The following is a 19,709-nucleotide window of genomic DNA, read 5'->3' as shown; positions in this document are numbered from 1 at the left end:
TTCCCAACACCACTTGCTGAAGAGACTGTCTTTTTCCCATTGTATTTTCTTGCCTCCTTTGTCAAAGATTAATTGACCATATAGGTATGTGGGTTTATTTCTGGGCTCTCTAGTCTGTTCTGTTGATCCATATGTCTTTTTCTGTGCCAATATCATGCTGTTTTGATTACTGTAGCTTTGTGTATTGTCTGAAGTCTAGAGAGGGTTATACCTCCTGCTTTGTTCTTTTCCTCAGGATTTGGCAATTCTGGATCTTGCAGATTATAGGATTATTTATTCTAGTTCTGTGAAAAATGTCACAGGTAATTTGATAGGAATTGAATTAAATATTTAGATTGGTTTGGCTAGTATGGCCATTTTAACAACGTTCATTCTTCTAATTGTGAGTATGAGATGTCTTTCCATTTCTTTGAATCATCTCTGATTTCTTTTATTAATGTTTTATAGTTTCAACATATAAGCCTTTTACCTCCCTGACCACGTTTATTCTTGTTGGTTTTTTTTTTTTTTTTTGGATGCAGATTCTAAAGGGGATTTGGTTTTTTACATTCCTTTTCTGATATTTCATTGTTAAAGTGTAAAGAAATGCAACCAATTTCTGTATGTTAATCTTGTATTTTGCTACCTTGCTGAATTCATTTATCAGTTTTAGTAGTTTTTATGAGGAGTCTTTAGGATTTTCTATATATGGTATCATGTTGTCTGCATATAATGGCAGTTTTATCTTTTCCCTACCAATTTGGATACATTTTATTTCTTTTTCTTATCTGATTGCTGTGGTTAGAACTTCTATTCAATATTATGTTGAATAGAATTGGTGAGGTGGGCATCTGTGCTTGTTCCAGATTTTAGTGGGAAGGCTTTCAGCTTTTCAGCATTGAATATCATATTGGCTGTGGGTTTGTCATAAATAACCTTTATTATGTTGAGATATGTTCCCTCTATACCCACTTTCTTAGGATTTTTTTTACTATGAATGGATGTTGAACTTTATCAAATGCTTTTTCTGAATTTAAGAAGATGATCATGTGAAAATTACATACATTTCTAGACGTCCATGAAGGAAAAAGGTCTAAACACCACAGGGATAACAGGAGTAACCTCTGGGGGAGGGGATTAGGACTGAGGATGAATATAAAGAGGAAATTTAGAATTACCTCTAAAGTTTACATTTTTTCCCACCATAAGTGTATATTAATTATATAATTCAAAATACATCACATTTTTAAAAAATGGCTAAAGCAGTCCTAATTTAGCTTGAAAATGAGTTCAAAATTGAAAATGTTCCCATAGTAGGAAAAATCCATCAAACTTAGAAATGAACAAAAATGCTTAACATTTCATGAAATGTTACATAACCATCTTCTAAGATACACCCAGAGTATTAACACATGACCTGCCAGTATAACACATGGCATGTCTGGGAATATTCCTCTCTGTGCTGAGCATCGATTAGTTTGGAGCTGATGGATCCATAGGAAGCTGTGGTTGGGGGCGTCTTGGGAGGGAGTGGGCCCCCCCGTGCCCATGCCCGCTCTCCCCTATCTCCAGATACTACCTATGCCTGCAGCTGCGGGCAGACATCATCACAGGCCGCCTGCCCTGCTCCTTCGTCACGCACGCCCTGCTGGGCTCCTACGCCGTGCAGGCTGAGCTGGGCGACTACGATGCCGAGGAGCACGTGGGCAACTATGTCAGTGAGCTCCGCTTCGCCCCGAACCAGACTCGGGAGCTGGAAGAAAGGATCATGGAGCTGCACAAGACATACAGGTGAGAGGACCTCCACCCAGGCCTCCCCTGGCTCCTCGGCCCGTTGGCCAGAACCTTCCTGGCTAGACCCTAGAGGCTGTGCTGTAAGAATCCCACCTGGTTCTGCCACTAACGTGAAGTGTGTCTGAGAGCAGATTATCTCATCAGAGGGGAATGATGGCAACTCACTATGTGACCTTAAATGACTTCTGCATGGGTGCGATAATTCCCTGGCCTTTGCCTCTGAGAATCGGTCTCTTGATCGGCCAATTGGAGATGACACAGTAATAACTATTATGTGTCCCTGGGTAAGTGTCCTAATGTCTCCATCTTAGCATAAAAGTCAAGTTTACATTCTAAAGCCAGACAATCAGGTTCACCTTTTGGCTCTGCCACTTTCTAACTAGGGCATCTTGGGCTGGTTGTTTCACTTCCCCATGCTTCAGTTTCCTCATCTATTCAGTGGGCACTAATAAAATCTATGTTATAGGGTCCTAGGGGTGCTAAATGGCATGTATTAGAGACTCACTGCGTGTAATTGTTGCTCTGTGATTTGAGGGGTTGAGTCATTGATTGTGCAGTGGAAGACACCTTGCTCCAGGAGTTAGAAGGTAGTTAACTAGTTGGGTGATGGTGGGCTGGCTAATTAACCTATCTGCCCCATTTCCCACCTGTATTAAAAAAATTTTTTTTTCCCACCTGTATTTGTAAGGACATAGATTATCAGTGTTTCTCAACTGCTGGTATTAGAGTAGGAGAATTCACTGTGTGAGATGTTTGGGGCCCCTGGACCCCAGGCCCTAAATGCCCATAAGACCCCCTCAGTCTTTGTAATAATGGAAATGTACCCCCCATTTCCAAATCCCTGCCATGAGGGTGATATCCTCTCCCTGAGGGTTCCATGGAATTAAATGGTCCTTTTAAGCTGGAAGCACTTTGAACTCCAAGTCCAGGCTTATTAGGGGAACCGAGTGTAATAAAGATACGAAAGTGTTAGTCACTCAGTCATGTCTGACTCTTTGCAACCCCATGGACAGCCCGCCAGGCTCCCCTGTCCATGAGATTTTCCGGACAAGGATACGGAGTGGGTTGCCATGCCCTCCTCCAGGGGATCTTTCCCACCCAGGGATCCAACCAGCGTCTTTTATGTCTCCTGTGTTGGCAAGCAGGTTCTCTACCACTAGCACCACCCAGGAAGCCCCTTAGTTGAGACATGTGAGATCTAGTTTCCGACCAGGGATTGAACTCGGGCCCCCTGCCTTGGGAGCATGGAGCCTTAGCCACTGGACCAGCGGGAAGTTCCCAGCACTTCAGCTTTAACAGCTCTTTTGACTTAAAGCAGACTGACCTCTAGTGTCTAGGCATCCATGCAGCAGCTCCCCAGGGTAGACAGAACACAGGAAACTGAGGATATAAGACAGATGGAAGCAAAGTGGTTGGGAATACAAACATGAAGCCACATTGTCTGGATTCAGATTCTGACTTTGATACTTAATAACTGTAGGCCCTTAGGCAAGTTATTCAAGCTGTCTATGCCACAGTTTCCTCATCTATCAAATGAGAATAGTGATATCTACCTTGTGGGCTTGCTATGAGGATCCACATGAGTTAATACATGTTAAGTTAACATGTTAACAGTAACCAGCACATAGTACTCAACAGATATTAGCCGTGGCTAACTGCAGAGCGTGCAGTTTCCTGGCAGCTAAAGCAAAGAAGGAGCGTGGTGAATTACATAACTCTTCTTTTCAGAAAGGAGAATGTGCACCTGTTCTTCAGGGGAGATTAAATGGTTTCTGATACAAAATTCTGGGAAAAATAGCTGATGTGGGTAATAATTCAGGAGCCCCTGGGTGATTATAATAAGCAGTGTCAGTCACACGGGTTTCATTGTCGTGAAGAAACAGAATTTATGGTTCACGCTTAACCCAATGGCAGAATGAGGCAAAACTCTAGACTCCTGGCTGAGCCCTTGAACGCTTCCTGGAGGAAATAGGACTGGCCCTGAGCTTTGGCAGGAGATGAGAGTTCAGTGGGCTGAAGCAGGGGGCTAGGGGCACACCATTCGGCACTGAGAGCAGAGGGGAGGGACCGGGAAGGCCCAGCTGCACTGTGCTCCGGAAGCTTTGCTTCCTGGAATCCCAGGTTCTGATCATAGCCACCTTCAGTTGGCAGGACTCGGGCCCAGGCCTTTCCTATGGCCATCACTGATCACTTTCTTTCCCTTAGGGGCATGACCCCAGGAGAAGCAGAAATCCACTTCCTAGAGAATGCCAAGAAGCTCTCTATGTATGGAGTAGACCTGCACCATGCCAAGGTACTGCTGGGGGCTGGGATTCCCCCAGTCTGGGAGTGCCCCCCGAGGGACTACCAGGGCCTTCCGGAGGGCTTGGTGTGCCAGTCTTCTCATTTCTCATTCCTTGACGCTCCATAACCCTTTACTTCCCCATGACCCTTATGATTTTTCTTATTATTTATGAACCTGTCTGTGCTGCCACCAGATTGAGAGCTTCATGAGGGAAAGACATGGGTCTGAACTCATTTCTGTATCCTGAGCACATAGCATATGACTTAGTATGCCTAGGTACCACTAAATGTTTGCTGGGTGAATGAATGATTGAGTGACTGGTGGAAAATGATCGAACAAGTGAGTGGGTGAATCAATGACAGAGTGAATGAACTGATGGCTCTGTGAGGGATACATCGGGGCAACTCCCCATGGATGCTCAAACCCTGCTCCTGAGGGCTCGTTACAGGCAGAGCCCAGAGAGGGGTTGTGGGGTGGGTGGCAGGCTGTCCTCAGGCTTGGACCCCAGTCCTGACCTTGCACGGCCCCTTCTCACACAGGACTCGGAGGGCATTGACATCATGTTAGGAGTCTGTGCCAACGGCCTGCTCATCTACCGGGACCGGCTGAGGATCAACCGCTTTGCCTGGCCCAAAATTCTCAAGATCTCCTACAAGAGGAGTAACTTCTACATCAAGATCCGGCCTGGGGAGGTGAGCCTGCCTAGGGAACCCCTTCTTCCGTGGGATCAACTATGGGACCCTGGCAGCTAGACCTGGGACTTTTCTGACCTGGGATGCATAGATGGAGGTGCTAGGTGAGGAGAGGGCCCTCTTTTGCTAGGGCTCTCTACATAGACATTGCACTTTCGGTGTGTGCCTGCATGTGCACGCGCATACACACACACACACACACACACACACACACACACAGCAGTGTACCTATAAAGACAGCCACATAGAGACTTCCCTGGTGGTCCAGTGGTTAAAACAATGCACTTCAATGCAAGGGCCGTGGGTTCAATCCCTAGTCAAAGAAATAAGATCCCATGTGCCATGTGCGGCAAAAGTTACTAATAAAAAGATAACCACATATACTTAATAAAAAGATAACCACCTAAGTATATTGATCTTACACAGATCAATGAATGTATGCCCATATCTGGGCTTCCCTAGTGGCTCAGTGGTTAAAACCTCACCTGCCAATGCAGGAGATGCGGGTTCAATCCCTGCGTCGGGAAGATCCCCTGGAGAAGGAAATGGCAACCCACTCCAGTATTCTTACCTGGGAAATTCCATGGACAGAGGAGCCTGGTGGGGCTACAGTCCATAGAGGGTCTCAGAGAGTCAGACATAACTGAGCAACTAAGGTAACAGCAGCACCATGTCCATGTTCCCGTGTTTTGCTTACACGGGTACTCGAGTGTGTACACATATGAAGGTACACACACACATGCAAACTTGAATACTTCCACCCTCCACATCCCATGCATCACAAACTCCACTTTGTTCTAACTCTAGAATTAGGGCGAGCCCTTCTGCCTCTGGCCCCCTGTCCACTGCCCTGGCCACCATCTTTCCCCTCCACGCTTCCCCTGTCCTTCCCACTGGTCCCCCAGCCTCCATGGTCATGGTAGGCCTTTTCCCTCACAGCTGCTTAAGAGTCCCTTCCAGCAGATCAGGCCAAACCCACCCCACTCCCACTCCTCACTTGAACCTTTCAAGGGCTCTCTTTGGTGCTTGGACTCAAGTCCTAACTCTTCTGCCCACCTGCCTCTCGCACATGTCTCTGCCCTGCCACCCCACGCCAATGGCACTCCAGCCGCTTGGGGCTTCTATTTTAAGTAAGCAAACTCTCACCTGTCTGAGCCTTTTGCATCGATGTTCCCGCTTCCTGAAGTCCTCCGCCCCTCCTTCTCACAGAGCTTTGGCTCCTTTCCCATCCTCCAGCTCTCTGCTCCAAGATCCCCTGTGTAGAAAGTGTTCCCTGATAACCCTTTCTTTCTTTCTATTTATGTATTGATTTGGCTGCACCGGGTCTTAGCTGTGGCACGTGGGATCTTCGTTCTGCATAGCAACATGTGGAGTCTTTTAATTACCACATGTGGGATCTAGTTCCCTGACTAGGGATCAAACCCGGGCCCCCTGCATGCGGAACACAGAGTCTTAGCCACTGGACCATCAGGGAGGTCCCTGATCACCCCTTCTAAAGTAGCACCCGACCCCCGGGCCTGCTCAGACATTCTGTCACATCACACATCTCTGTCCGTTTCCTTTGTGCCCTTGTCAGTGTCTGAGATGAGCTTGTGTACTCACTTATTATCGATCCCCCTACCCTCCCCCAACCCCTGAGAATCTTCTGTTTGGTCACCATGGTGTCTCTGCTGCTTAGCCCTGGACCTGTCACAGAGTAAGGGCTTAACCCACCTGATTGATTAAATGAATGAATAAATGAGATATATATATATATAGTTTATATATATATTTGTATAAATAAATAAGCAGGCCAGAGTCACACAGGCCTGAGAAGAGGTGCAGAAAGCCTGGACTGGTGGCGGAAATGGGCCCAGGCCCTCCTTCTGACCTGCCCTCCCTGGTTTTGCAGTACGAGCAGTTTGAGAGCACGATTGGCTTTAAGCTCCCGAATCACCGGTCAGCCAAGAGACTGTGGAAGGTCTGCATCGAGCACCACACGTTCTTCCGGTGAGCCTGCGCCTGGGCGGGGTGGGTACTGGGGCTGAGTTAGAGGCCGTGTGAGTGGATGTGGGTAGTGTCTGTGTCCTGTCCATAGAAGGAGCCAGGAGGGACTCTAGGAAAACCCTCCTCCTCCTCCTCCTCCTCCTCCTCTTTCCCCAAGCCTCTCCCCTTCTGGACCACTTAGAGTTGTAGGAGGAGAAGGGGGCGCCAGAGGATGAGACGGTTGGATGGTATCATCAACTCAGTGGACATGACTTTGAACAAACTCTGGAGATGGGGAAGGATAGGGAAGCCTGGTGTGCTGCTTTCCATGGGGTCACAGAGTCAGACATGACTGAGCATTTGAACAATAAGAGTTGTCGTAGCTGGTGGGACAGCGGGATGGAAGGCCAGCTGTGGTCCAGCCTTGGGTTTGGCATTGCAGGTCTGGTCCTCCCTCCTTACCTCCACCCCTCCATCCCTCCCCTGCAGGCTCGTGTCCCCTGAGCCCCCACCCAAAGGCTTCCTGGTTATGGGCTCCAAGTTCCGGTATAGCGGGAGGACCCAGGCACAGACGCGCCAGGCCAGCGCCCTCATCGACCGGCCCGCGCCCTTTTTTGAACGTTCCTCTAGCAAACGGTACACCATGTCCCGCAGCCTTGATGGAGGTATGCCCCGCCCTGGAGGTTGGGGGAGAGGGGTGTGTGGAGGGTACATCACACTTGATTTGCACCAGGCCTGGAGGCCCAGGAACACTCCTGCATCAGTGGGTTAGTTCAGCCTCTGGGTTCCTCTCCTGCTGGAATGTGACACTGCCAGCTCTCTGGGCTTCCCACAACTTCCCTGAGCTGTGGCCTTTTGGGGTCCCTGGTTCACCGTATGGTTTTCTGGGCCCCCTTCCTAAGAAGCTGAGCTGTTCACAGCTTGTCACCATACTGGAATGGTTTATTGTAACTGCACTGAGGAGCTGGTGATGTCCTACCGGAGGCAGAGTTATTCCCAATCATTTTTTTGGTTCCACTGGGCTCTGGACATCTAAACACAGGGCACTTTCCACTGCCCCCATTTCTGTTGAGTTGATAAGGGCCCTTACTATCAATGAGAATTGCCCGTACTGAGGCCCAGAGAGGTTGTGTAATTTATTCAAGGTCACACAGCCAACAAGAGATGGATTTGTGATTTGAACCCAGGTTCTAAAGCTGTGGAATCGGGAAAGGACCTGGGGCTGGAGGCAGCTCAGTTGCCCTTGTATGAAGCAGACCAGGGTTTCTCAAAATGTAGCCCCAGAACCAGCTGTGAGCTTGTGAACTTGAGGAGTCTTAGACCTTGATCTGATCCTACTAAATCAACACCCCTTAGGGCCCAGGACTGTCCAGGATATACACACAAGTTTTTAGGAGAGATTCAGGAGCCCCATGGGGCTTTGGGAGTTAAGCAGATCTGAGCTCCCCTGCATTGGAAGCACAGAGCCTAAACCAGGGAAGTCCCCCAAAACAATAACATTCGTGAGCCAACACTGATCGAATTAGCTCACTCAGTGCTAGCCACTTCTCTTAGACACATCAGTTTATTTGTTCCTCCTCTCAGTTGTCAGAATTAGCTACTGTTTGTGGATGAAGCAACTGAGGCCCAGAGAGGTTGTGTAATTTACCCAAGGTCACACAGCCAAGAAGAGATGGAGTTGAGATTTGAAGCCAGGCTCTAGTGCTATAGAGTCAGGAAAGGAGCTGGGGCTGGAGGCAACTCAGTCACCATCCACGTGACCTGGGAAAGCCCACTCACTCCTTGGGGCACTGGCTCCTTATCCCCAGGGTGCTGGGGCTGTTTGAGTGTCTGCTCTACTCCAGGCGTGGCTGGGCAGGTGGTGGGCTGGCTCCCAGTCCCTGCGCCTGGGAGATGACTCAGGAGATGACTCACACAGCTGCCCGGCCATCTCTGCCCACTTCAGCAGAGTTCTCTCGCCCAGCCTCCGTCAGTGAGAACCACGATGCAGGACCAGACGGCGACAAGCGGGAGGAGGATGGCGAGTCTGGAGGGCGGCGGTCCGAGGCTGAGGAGGGAGAGATCAAGACCCCCACCAAGATCAAGGAGCTAAAGGTACGAGGCTGGCTTTCTTGTTTCCTCTGACCTGGGGGGGTCAAGAGGCTGATCCTGGGTCTAGGCTCAGCCTTGACCTTCAGGCACCCCCCGCTGTGGCCAAGCAGCCTGCTGTGCGGTGCACCATGGACAGGGCCTTGCCCTTGGGCCATGCTCCGTACCTGGAATTGCCAGGTGGGGTGGGGCATGCTGCCCACCCTGTACCCTTCCCCTCCTTTGGCCCTGCTGTCCCGGAGGGGCACTCTGCCCCCTGGTGGACTCTGGCCTCCTCTTGCTCACTCCTGATTTGCCCCTTTGCCTCTGATCTGGGTCTGCACAGCCTTCTTCCACCCATGATGGGGTGTCCCTGCAGACCATGGGGTGAGGTTCAAGTGTGACACCTCCTGCTGCCACCCCCGTCTCCCACCAACATGGCCTCAGACTCACACGCGTTCACTCATAGTTGTATACCCCTCTCACCCATAGGGTTATGCACCCAGACGTGCAGACAGCCTGCGTGCGCACACAGGCACGTGCACACACGGGTGTAGTGTGTTTCTATCACGCACCTCGGGAACACAGGCCCCTGAACACACTGCCTGCAAGAAGCGTGACTTTCCAGAACCCCTACGTCCCATCGGCTGAGTGCAACTGCCCGCTTTGCCTGTGGTCCTCCCACCCCTTCTTGGCCTTCTTGGGCTCCCTGCTTCCCGCACCTTCTGACGACCTCACTGCCCTGCTGGCGGCCCAGCCAGCATCCCACAGTGCTCCGGGCTACCTGCTAGACCAGGGCGGTAACGGTTGTCTCTAATCCATTTGCTCTACTGATCCTGCTGGTTCCTTTCCTCCTCCCATGTCCCGCTAGCCGGAGCAGGAAACCACGCCGAGACACAAACAGGAGGTACTGCGAGGGGTGCCTGTCCCCACCCACCCAGCCATTCATCGTTTGTCACCACCGTCCATCCCAGGCTCATATCCCGGCTCATATCTCAGCTTCTTCTCCACTCCCAGCCATCTCTCTCCATCACCCAAGGCCACCCGCCATCACTCCCTCCCTGTCTTAAGCTCATGGATAGACTCCCTCCCCTCAACAACCAGCCATGCTCCCCGCTCTCCCTATCCCTCCCTCCCCCAGCTTCATGCTCTGCCTCTCTACCCCATGCTTGCTTCCCACTTGCTGATCATCCCCACTGTGTCGCCACCCCGATTCTTGTGATCCATGATTCCATGATTTTACTGAGCTCATCTCCACCCCCATTTCCCTCAACCCCTGTCCCAAACCCTTCCTTAGACTCCCCTTCGTCCACCACTGTCTCGTCATGCCTCTACCTCATCTGTGTCTGCTGCATCCCACCCCAAACTGCTTTTTGTATCTATTGACAACCGGATGTGGGTGGTGGGGTATGGGGGGTGGAGCCTCAGAGCACATCTGTCTTCTCAGACCCCTGGCGCGCCTCCCACCACCCTGGTGGGACCGCCCCTGCTCCAGCTCCACCAGGAAAGCTCCCCGCTCCCCCTCCCCCTCCCCCTCCCCTTCTCTTCTTCCTCCTATTTTTTGATTCTCTCAACTTATTCCTCCTGTGTTAACCATACCTCCTTTCTTTCACATAGTCTCCAACTCTTCCTTTGAAACTTAACTGCCAGAGAAGTGGGTCTATGCTTGGGCTGCTGAGGGAAAGATCAGAGGCTGGGGCATCAGAAGGGTCTGGCTTCTGGGGTCCTGAGATCTGGGTTTCAGCCCCAGTTCTGCCACTGATTCTTTGAGGGTCTCGGGAAAGTTGTCTCAGGCCCCAGCCCTCTGTCTGCACAACAGGGCATTCAGATTAGGTTTCCCCAGGCCCTTAGCCTTCGGGGATCCACCGCTCCCTCCAGCCTGGGGGAGCACCACATGCCCATAGGGCCAGGGCTGCCGCTTCTGGATGGAAGGTCACCAGCCATGTCTTGGGTTCATGGTGGCCCAAGCCCACCATCCTGTGCACGCTCTCTCAGATTTGATTGCTCAGACAGATGTCGTCCTGGGGCAGCTTTGCTCAGGAAGGGGTACAGGAGGTACAGACAGATGTCTGGAGGGGAAGCAGAGCCTCCGTGGCACTGGTTTCTTTCCTGAAGTGACTTCAGAGTCAGTCCTGGTGGATCCTTGGATGTCAGACATAAGCCCAGGGGAAGCGTCTAGCCTTGTCAAGGGCGAGCTTGCCTCCCAGGCAGTTCCAGAACTGCTGATACGACTTTATCATGAGCTTAGATTGTCTGTTTCTTGTCCTGAATCCTCAAACAGCTTTGCAGATAAGGGTCCATGGGCTTCCAGCCCACCTGCCCTGCCTCCAGAAGTGGGCAGACCACTTCCGGCTTCTCTGCAAAGGCTGGTCCTTGCTTGAACTCAGGGCAGATTACTACCTCATGCTGTACTGGCCAGAGCTCTGACCTGACAGTTTAATAAGGACACACCTCTGACTCCAGCTATACCAGGCTTGGTTCCTGTGCCCAGCCTTGGGACTTACCTCCCTTCTTCCTGGTCTCTAACGGTAGTCTTCCTGAGCACCTCACGGAGCCCCAGTTTCTCCATCTGGCTGTGTCTCACCCTGGTCTGCTCTTGAGGAGTGGGTGCCCACAAGGTATCTGGAAGATCCTGGGTGGTCGGGGAAGGTAGTGGCTCACAGCAGAGAATGCCGAACGTCATCTCTCCCCAGTCCCTGACGTGGAAGCAGGATGCTTTTTCCTGGATGTCCCTGGCTTTAGAAGGGCCCTACAGAGCCTGAGCAGTGACACACATTGGGCTAAGAGGGGCCTAGACTGAGAATCCTACTTAAACACAGTGGTCCAAGGCTTGGCCAGAAGTGGGGACCAGGATCCAGGGAATGACCAGAGCAGCCCAGTGAACAGAGTTGGTGAATCCTCACTGTGGCTTGGAGTAGTAGCCAGAGGAAAGGCACACGTTATGAAACTAAACGGAACTTTACCCAGACCCGTGGGATTTGAGTTGACCTAGGTGCTCCGAGGCCAGGAGCCAGTCCGGGGAGAAGAAAAGGTGGTACTTGGCCAGACGTCTCCTCTTCTTGATCTTGAGTGCTTTTTGTCCTTCTGTCTGATCTTGAGTGCTCTTTGCTCTTCTGTTTAATCTTGGGTGGTTTGTGCACCTGTTGGGGCTTATCATCCTTGCTCTGCTTGGCTATGGAGTGCTGTGAGGGTAAGGCGGGGCCATGGATGGGACCCACTTTGCTGATGGAGGGCGGTGATGGGGACCATCACCATCTTCACCCACGCCTTGCATCCTTCTCTTGGAGCAGTTCCTCTGACAGCTGACTGTCCTCTCCGTGTACCCCTAGTTCTTAGACAAGCCAGAGGACGTCTTGCTGAAGCACCAGGCCAGCATCAACGAGCTGAAGAGGACCTTGAAGGAACCCAACAGCAAACTGATCCACCGGGATCGAGACTGGGAGCGGGAACGCCGGCTGCCCTCCTCGCCTGCCTCCCCCTCCCCCAAGGGCACTCCTGAGAAAGTCAATGAGGTAGGTCTCACCCTGAGCCCCTCAACTGGGGCCTTGGATAAAGATGGTGGGGAAGGTTGCCATGTCCTGACTTATCACTCTCCTCCACACCCCACTGCTGCATAAGGTGGTGATGGGAATGGCGCAGCGGGTTAAGCCAAGAAAGACAAATTTACGCTGTCTTGGACTCTTGGGCCTCAGGGACCACCTTGAAATGCTCTAAAGACTCACTGTAGCTGGGAGTATTTCCCTTCCATCAGCCAGAATATAATGGAGAAGGGGGTGCTGGTTAGAAATGCAGGTTCTGGGGCCCCACATCAGACCTATTGAATCAGAATATTTGGTGGTAGAACCGTGGAGTCATCATTTAAACAAGGAAATCCTCACACATATCCTAAGTTTTAAGAATCCTGGCTGCTCTGTCCAGTAACCGCACCTTTTTATGCCTGTGGTGAAAACACGGCTGGGTGGTGGGGGCGGTGTTCCTTCCTGGGAGGATCCTCAGAGCCCACCAGAGGGGACCAGGTCCTTTAGGAAAGGCAGAGCTGTTCCTGATGCTCCAGGAAAAGGTCCCACTTGACACGCCTGTCAAAGTGGAAAGCACGGGGTGTTTTTTCAATGGGAAAAGAGAAAAATAGGCTCTTGAGAATTCCTGTATTTATAATCCCAAACCGTTATTTTTAGCGCTGCCACATCTTGGCACTCTTTCCCCGCTGTTGACACTCAGGTGTTTTCTCTCTAGTGCTGCTGCTCACTGATCTCAAACGCATCTGAGGTCTAGACTTAGAGTGGGTTTATATAGTGGCTCTGCTGCCTGCTAGCTGGCTGACTCTGGGCTTGCTACTTAACCTCTCTGAACCGCCGTTAAGTAGAGATAATAAAAGTCCCTAGTTCCTAGGACAGTTGTGAGCAGCCAATGAGACAAAGCAGGGAGGGACAGGCAGAGGACCTAGATACTCAGTGTGAGTTACTTCTTTCATCTGGAGAGCCTTGGGACAGAAAGTTAATTTCAAATCAGAATCCTTTTGAAACTTGGGAAAGACCCTGGAAACCTACTTGGTCCAAGGTCATCTTACACACAGGGCACAGAAAATCAGAAAGGGGAAGACCTTGGACTTAATCAGTGTCATAGCTGCTAGAAGAGGAGCCGGAATCTGATTTTCTTGTGACCCAGGCCATTGTGTTCGTTATTAAATCACAGCTGCCTGGGAGCAAGACCAAACCATGTGGAGACCAGGACAGAGTCAGTTGTGCGTGTGCTGCCCTTTAATGCTTTGAAAATTGGTGACGCAGCTGTGATCTAATAAGCGAGCCTTTGATTGAATCAGTACTCCTGTGGCCTTGACATGAAGGGTGACGGAGGGCCTCATCCAGTGAGGCTGCTGTAGGAGCCCCCTGGTTGGTGATTCACAAAGTCACGGGTGCTCTGGAGGCCTTTAAGTCTGGTGCCATGGAGGAGGGCACCTGTCTTCACCCTCTGAGGGCTTCTGTGGTCCCCACCGGCACTGTCAAGGACGCTGAAGACCCTGCATGGGGCTGTGGGGCTGATCTAGTGATCCGGTTACATGCCCCTCTCCTAACTTCCCTGAGAGACTCTTGTCCCTGGTGGCCTCTGTTCAGTCCTGAAGTCGGAGAAGTGGATGCTCAGGCTTCTGAAAGGGTCGGACTCCAGCTGAGAAGGGAAGGCTGAGCCCAGAACAGGGCTCTGGAGAGTAGAGGTGCCTCTGAGGAGGTGGGTGCCCCACCTGCTGGTGACAGCTGGAACTGCTAGAAGGTGCATCTTATTAGAAGGTGGAGTCTCTTCTACCTCTCACCACCCCGCCGCCCCTGTAAGAAGCATAGTGCCTTGTCTGGTCCAGGAGCTAACCTCGGAGCGATGGACAATTTAACTGGCTTACAGCTCTCACTGGCATTTAGAGGCCCTTGGAAATTTGGGAAATGGGAGGAGCTGTAGCCCAGGACTGGACTGTGTCCTTGGGCCGGTGACATCACCTCTCTGAGCCTCATTGCCTAGTCAGCCCATCTAAAAGGGCACCAAAATTGCCACTCTACAGCACTGCTGGGAAGTTTGAATGAAATAATGGGTATAAAGTGAAAGTCACTCAGTCGTGTCCAACTCTTTGCGACCCCATGGACTGTCCATGGAATTCTCCAGGCCAGAATACTGGAGTGGGTAGCCTTTTCCTTCTTCAAGGGGTCTTCCCAACCCAGGGATCAAACCCAAGTCTCCCACATTGCAGGTGGATTCTTTACCAGCTAAGCCACAAGGGAAGCCCTAATGGATATAAAAAAGCACTTTGTAAACTGGAAAGTGCTGGCCGGTCACGGGGCCATTGGCTGACGGTAACTAGGATCCCTGGTCCAGACGTGGGCTTTCTGGGTCTATCTGCAGGTGTCACTCAGAGCTCCTAGTAGCTCCTCATATACTCTGGGGCCCATTCTGGGTCAGTGGGAAAGTGGTAGGAACTTAAACCAAAATGGGGACCCCATAGTATAGAGTTCCCATCTGCCAAAGCCAGGTTTTTGTTCCAAAGATAACTTTTTTACAAAAGCTTTCTGTTTTGTATTATAGTATAGCCAGTTAACAGTGTTGTGACAGCTTAAGGTGAACAGTGAAGGGACTCAGCCATACATATACATGTATCCATTCTCCCCCAAACTCCCCTCCCATTCAGGCTGCCACAAAACACGGAGCAGAATTCCATGTGCTATAGAGTAAGTTCCAAAGATAATTTTTTAAAAGGGGCTGAAACCCAACTGCAGGATTGAACCATTGCCTCAAAGACACCCAGGGAAGACTTGGCTCAGAGTCCCAGTACAGGACTCCAGACTCTCGAATGAGTGGCAGGTGATGGGGAAAGGCCCGAGGTCCGGTGCTGGCTGGCAGCTGACCATGGGCCTCCCTCCCCTGAATGGCTCCAAAGGGCAGTTCCTTTCCACCTCACCCCACGGTCCCCACATGGCTCCTTCATGACCTAAGGATGCGGGGTTTACAAAGCTGGGCTATTCACAGACTCTGTGTGTGTGTCTCTCCTGCTTTTTCTCTCTCCCTCTCTGTCTCTCCTTCCCTTCCTCCCTCTTTCCCTCTCCTCCGGCCCTGGGCCTCCCCCGCAGTCCCAGAGGACCCTGGACACCTCTCAGCAGGACTTGGCACCTGAGCCTGGGACGGCCATAGGCTTGGAAGTGTTCACTCAGAAAAGCCTCGCAGCGTCACCTGAGGTTACTGTCACCACCTCCCTGCCCACCCAGAACCACCTTCATGGTCTTAAGAAAGCCCTTTCTCTGGGTTGAGGGGGTTGGACCAGGGTCTGTCCTGCAGGTGGGAACAGTGGGTACCCCATGTTATCCACATGCTGTGACAAGTGAGTGTGCCCCCTCCCAGGGATCCATAAAGGGCCAGCCCATCCCTCATCCGTGGTTTCTCAGGAAGGACAGGACTGAAAGCATTCAAGGGAGACAGAGTAGTCTGAGTCACCTTTGGCTTAAAAAGGGCAGGCAGAAATCTGAGTCACCTTTGGCTTAAAAAGGGCAGGCAGAAATGACCTCTCCAGCACCACTGAGGCAGGTGACCTGGAGGCAGACTCTGACTGCTAGGCTTGGGATCAGGGGTCGCGGCACCTAACTGCTTTTGCCCTGAGGTCTTGTCTCTGCTCAGAGGCCTGAGTGAAGTCTAGCAGTGGCTTGTTAGTCCGTCCATCCCCTGCCTCCACCTTCTCTAAACTCCACGTGGAGCTTGGGTCTATCAGGGTCTCCAGGCAGGTAGAAGTGAGTGTCTTTCTCCAGAGAGCATCCTTGGGGTTGTACGGATGTTGTTCAGGCAAGCATTCTAAACTAGGAGGGCATTGCTTCTGTGCTCAGGACGACAGCAGACCAAGAGCTCTCAGAACTTCTTGTGCCCCTGCCTGGAAGCCAGACGGACTCCAGGTCCAGGGCAGGGGGTTGCATCGTCCCTCTCTACTGGGACTTTGTAGACAGGGTTGGAAAGGATGACCAACTGATCGTCTGGGCGAAACTTCCTTCTCCCTGATAGCCAACACTTCTCTGTTGGCAGAGTGTGTATGAGGGCATGTAGTATGCTATACTCCCAGAGGAAAATTTTGTAACTGCTAGAAGTGTCCAGGAGCCGTAAGAGAGAGATGAGTCAGCTACATAAATGGTAAAACATAACTCACAGTTCCATTCTGAAATTTTCCTCAATGTAAAAATAAAAACAAAACCAGGAGCACTTGAGAGAAGTTGGACAGGAATCAACAGCATCCCAAGGTTAGGGAAGCAGTGATGTCTTGGAACACAGAGATGTGAGTGGAGCCAAGCACTAATGCCCTTGTTTGAGGCACAGCATGCATCCTTCACCGGCATCCCCAAAATTGTCTGTCCAGCCTCTTCTACAAGGCGGGGCTCTCGCCATTCTTAACAGTATCCCATTTTGTCTTCAGTCATCCTTTGGGAAGTTTACATATTGAATTATAACCTGCCCTTCTGAGTCACCTGCCCGTGAGCTGCTCTGCCCCCTGGCACCTGTAGATCTGGTCTGCATCCTCCTCCAGGAAGACCCTTCAGAGTTGAGCATCCCTTTTACACCCCCAACTCCCACTTTCTTCAGCAGCTTCTACTTTGGTTTCTAGAGGGTTCCTTGTCGTGGACCTCTGCTTGGGGTGGGGGCATCTCCTGTAAAGAGCAGGGCCCAAAATGTGATCCAGAGCTCCAGGTGGACCCTGAAGAGACTGGAGTCAGCAGAATCCTGGCTGGAGATTTTCTTCCTGTGGGCTTGTGTGGGAATGTAACTGCCCTGGCTCCCAGCTCCCAGGTCCCTGTTTCTGTCTCGGGGCCAGTCTTGCTGCAGTGGCCCCATCTGACAGCAGGGGGCGCTCTGAGCAGACACTGAAAAAGAATAGCTAGGGAGGCTTCTCTGACATCGTCCATCCCGTGAATCTGGTCAGAAGGCCAAAGCTTTCCTCTTTTTGTTCAGTCTTTTTTTTCTCTTCAGGATTTTTACTTGTTATAAACAGAGCTTTCTCTTCCCTCTGGGAGCTCCTAGAAGCTCCTAGAAACTGGGAGCTTCAGTTTCCCCTTCTGAATTAAGGGTAACAGGACCTGCCTCGCAGGTCTGCATTTGGATTAAATTTAATACTGTCTCCATAGGGCTGACATTGCCTGGCACATAGTAACTAAATACAAGGGCGTGTTTCCCTTTTTCTTCCTGCAGAACCTTTTTGTTCTGTGCTAGCTCCCACCCCACTCAACCTAGTTCCTAAGCTTCTGGTTTCTAGAAAACCAGAGGCATGGCCTGGAGACCCTGATACACCCAAGCTCCACGTGGAGTTTAGAGAAGGTGGAGGCAGGGGATGGATGGACTAACTGGTCTAGTTTCCAGTTAGACTTGGGGCAGGAATGCTCCAGAAGGGGTCTCATGGACTATCTTTGGCTATCATTGATTGCCAAGCTGTTGATGTCAGTACACACTGAAATGGGAGCGGCTAAAGCTGCCTGCTTCCCAAATACAAGAGAAAGGAGGCTTTGTAGGCTCTCAAAGTTCTTCCCCCTGGGATCGTTCAAGTGCCGTTGTCCTGAAAGCTTTACAACCTGGAGAAAAATCTCAGAAACTGATGCAGACTTTATCTGGACCCTCCCCATTCCTTGTCTCTCTCTTTCCTGTTGACAAGATTCTTTTCATGAGGTTTGATTCCCTGAAAGTCATGGAGATTTTGCTAAAGTGGATCTGGGGAGTGGAGGTCAGAGGGTTGATCATGCTCCCTTGATCCTTCAGAATGCTTCAGATCTTCTGGCATCTGACAGATTCCTCACCAAATGCTCACCCGCATCAGAGCACAAGCTCATGGAAACTTGCCCCCTTCTGTTGTTGGGAGCAATTTTCATCACATCTTACCATTGAGCTCTTCGTAGGATGTGGAGTCAGAGACTGGGTTCTAGGCCTGCCTTTATCTCGGGCTCACTCTTTGACCTTGAGCATGGTGCTTACTTTCCCCAGGCCTCAGTTTCCACACCTGTGGGCTTGAGTCAGAGCAGTGGTTTCAAAAGAGGGAGGCATTCTGGGGCAGTAGGGTAGCCCAGACCTCCAATGTCAACAGGGCAGTCCAGGATCCATGTTACATACTGAACTGCCATCAAGATTTCATGTGAAGAAAGTATTGTGTGGTTGCAAGATTAAAATCCCAATGGCCTTCTTGCTTTTTTTTTTTTTTTTTTTTCGGTCACACTGCTTGGCTTGAAGGATCTTAGTTCCCCAACCAGGGATCAAACTCAGGCCCCTGGCAGTGAAAGCACTAAGTCCTAACCACTGGACCATCAGGGAATTCCCAGCCTTCTTGCTGTTTTTTTTTATAACCATTCTAAAAGTCCATCCTTCCCTCCTTAAGTGTTGTTTGAGAAACTCTAGGGAAGGCAGAAGGCTGTCTCATTGATGGTTGATTGTGACACTCAGTGCTTCTAACTGATGATGATGCTTGGATCATTAGATGTTTTTCTTCTCTGATGTGTTCTGGTCAGTCCTTTTCCATTCTTTCTGTGAATTTCATTAGAATTCTCTAAGAATGTGTGTGCTTAGTCACTCAGTCATGTCCAACTCTTTGTGACTCCATGGACTGCAGCCCACCAGGCTTCTCTGTCCATGGGGAGTCTCCAGGCAAGAATAGTGGAGTGGGTTGCTATGCCCTCCTCCAGGGGATCTTCCCAACCCAAAGACTGAACCTAGGTCTCCCGTACTGCAGGCAGATTCTTTACCAACTGAGCCACCAGGGAAGCCCAAGAGTGGAGTAAGAACTGTCCTTTCTCCAGAGGATCTTCCCGACCCAGAAATTGAACTGGGGTCTCCTGCATGGCACGCAGATTACCATCTGAGCTACCAGGAAAGTCATTTCTAAGAATAGGCCTTGGTATTTGTTTTTTGGGGAATGAACCCCACAGAACTCAAACTGTTTAAACCATTATGGTGACTGGTACTGACCTCTAGATCTGGCCGTGTGGCAGTTTTCACTCTAATCTCTTTCCTTCCAATTAGCTCTTGCAAAAAGGTTTCAGGCTGTGGCCTGTGAAACTCAACTCAGTGCTTCCCCCTCAGTTGGACATTAGACCACAGTTGGGACCCATATTCTGTTGGCTGTAAGTTGGCCAAGCTCTCAGGCATCAAAAATCAAGCATTCTTTTCCTGACTGTACCATCAGTTGACCGTGACCTGGAGTAAGTCACTGACCTTCTCTAGGCCTCAGTTTACCCCATTTCTCAGTACGCAGAGAAAACTGGACTGGAGGAAGTCTTAGGAGTTCTTTTGGCTCTAGCCTTCAAAGGTTCCACGTGATGTAAGCTACTTTCCCCTCTGTCACTGACAGTTTTACTATTAAAAGAGAAAGAGTCCTGGACCATCGATAGATCTCCATTTCCCCTTGGTTAACACAGGGAGGGTATGAGACCCCCACTCCA

General features: G+C 50.7%; 1 protein-coding gene across 19 annotated transcripts in view; it reads left to right on the top strand.

Annotated features, from left to right (window-relative positions):
- Nucleotides 1-19,709, top strand: part of EPB41L1 (erythrocyte membrane protein band 4.1 like 1) — a 177,845-nt gene that overhangs the window by 132,473 nt on the left and 25,663 nt on the right. For 8 of the 19 annotated variants that reach the window (XM_027558647.1, XM_027558643.1, XM_027558648.1 and 5 more), the window contains 9 exons: nt 1,552-1,770; nt 3,979-4,066; nt 4,597-4,749; nt 6,641-6,738; nt 7,204-7,379; nt 8,660-8,808; nt 9,653-9,688; nt 12,111-12,293; nt 15,387-15,491. In XM_027558647.1, coding sequence (XP_027414448.1) covers nt 1,552-1,770; nt 3,979-4,066; nt 4,597-4,749; nt 6,641-6,738; nt 7,204-7,379; nt 8,660-8,808; nt 9,653-9,688; nt 12,111-12,293; nt 15,387-15,491 — 1,207 coding nt within the window. The remainder of the gene's footprint in view (nt 1-1,551; nt 1,771-3,978; nt 4,067-4,596; nt 4,750-6,640; nt 6,739-7,203; nt 7,380-8,659; nt 8,809-9,652; nt 9,689-12,110; nt 12,294-15,386; nt 15,492-19,709) is intronic. The other 11 variants (XM_027558658.1, XM_027558654.1, XM_027558652.1 and 8 more) reach the window with 6 other exon arrangements.

The sequence above is a fragment of the Bos indicus x Bos taurus genome, chromosome 13 (assembly GCF_003369695.1).
Source record: "Bos indicus x Bos taurus breed Angus x Brahman F1 hybrid chromosome 13, Bos_hybrid_MaternalHap_v2.0, whole genome shotgun sequence".
Classification (NCBI taxonomy): domain Eukaryota; kingdom Metazoa; phylum Chordata; class Mammalia; order Artiodactyla; family Bovidae; genus Bos; species Bos indicus x Bos taurus.
Note: the sequence above shows the minus strand (reverse complement) of the source record. Positions and strands in the feature narration are given on the sequence as shown.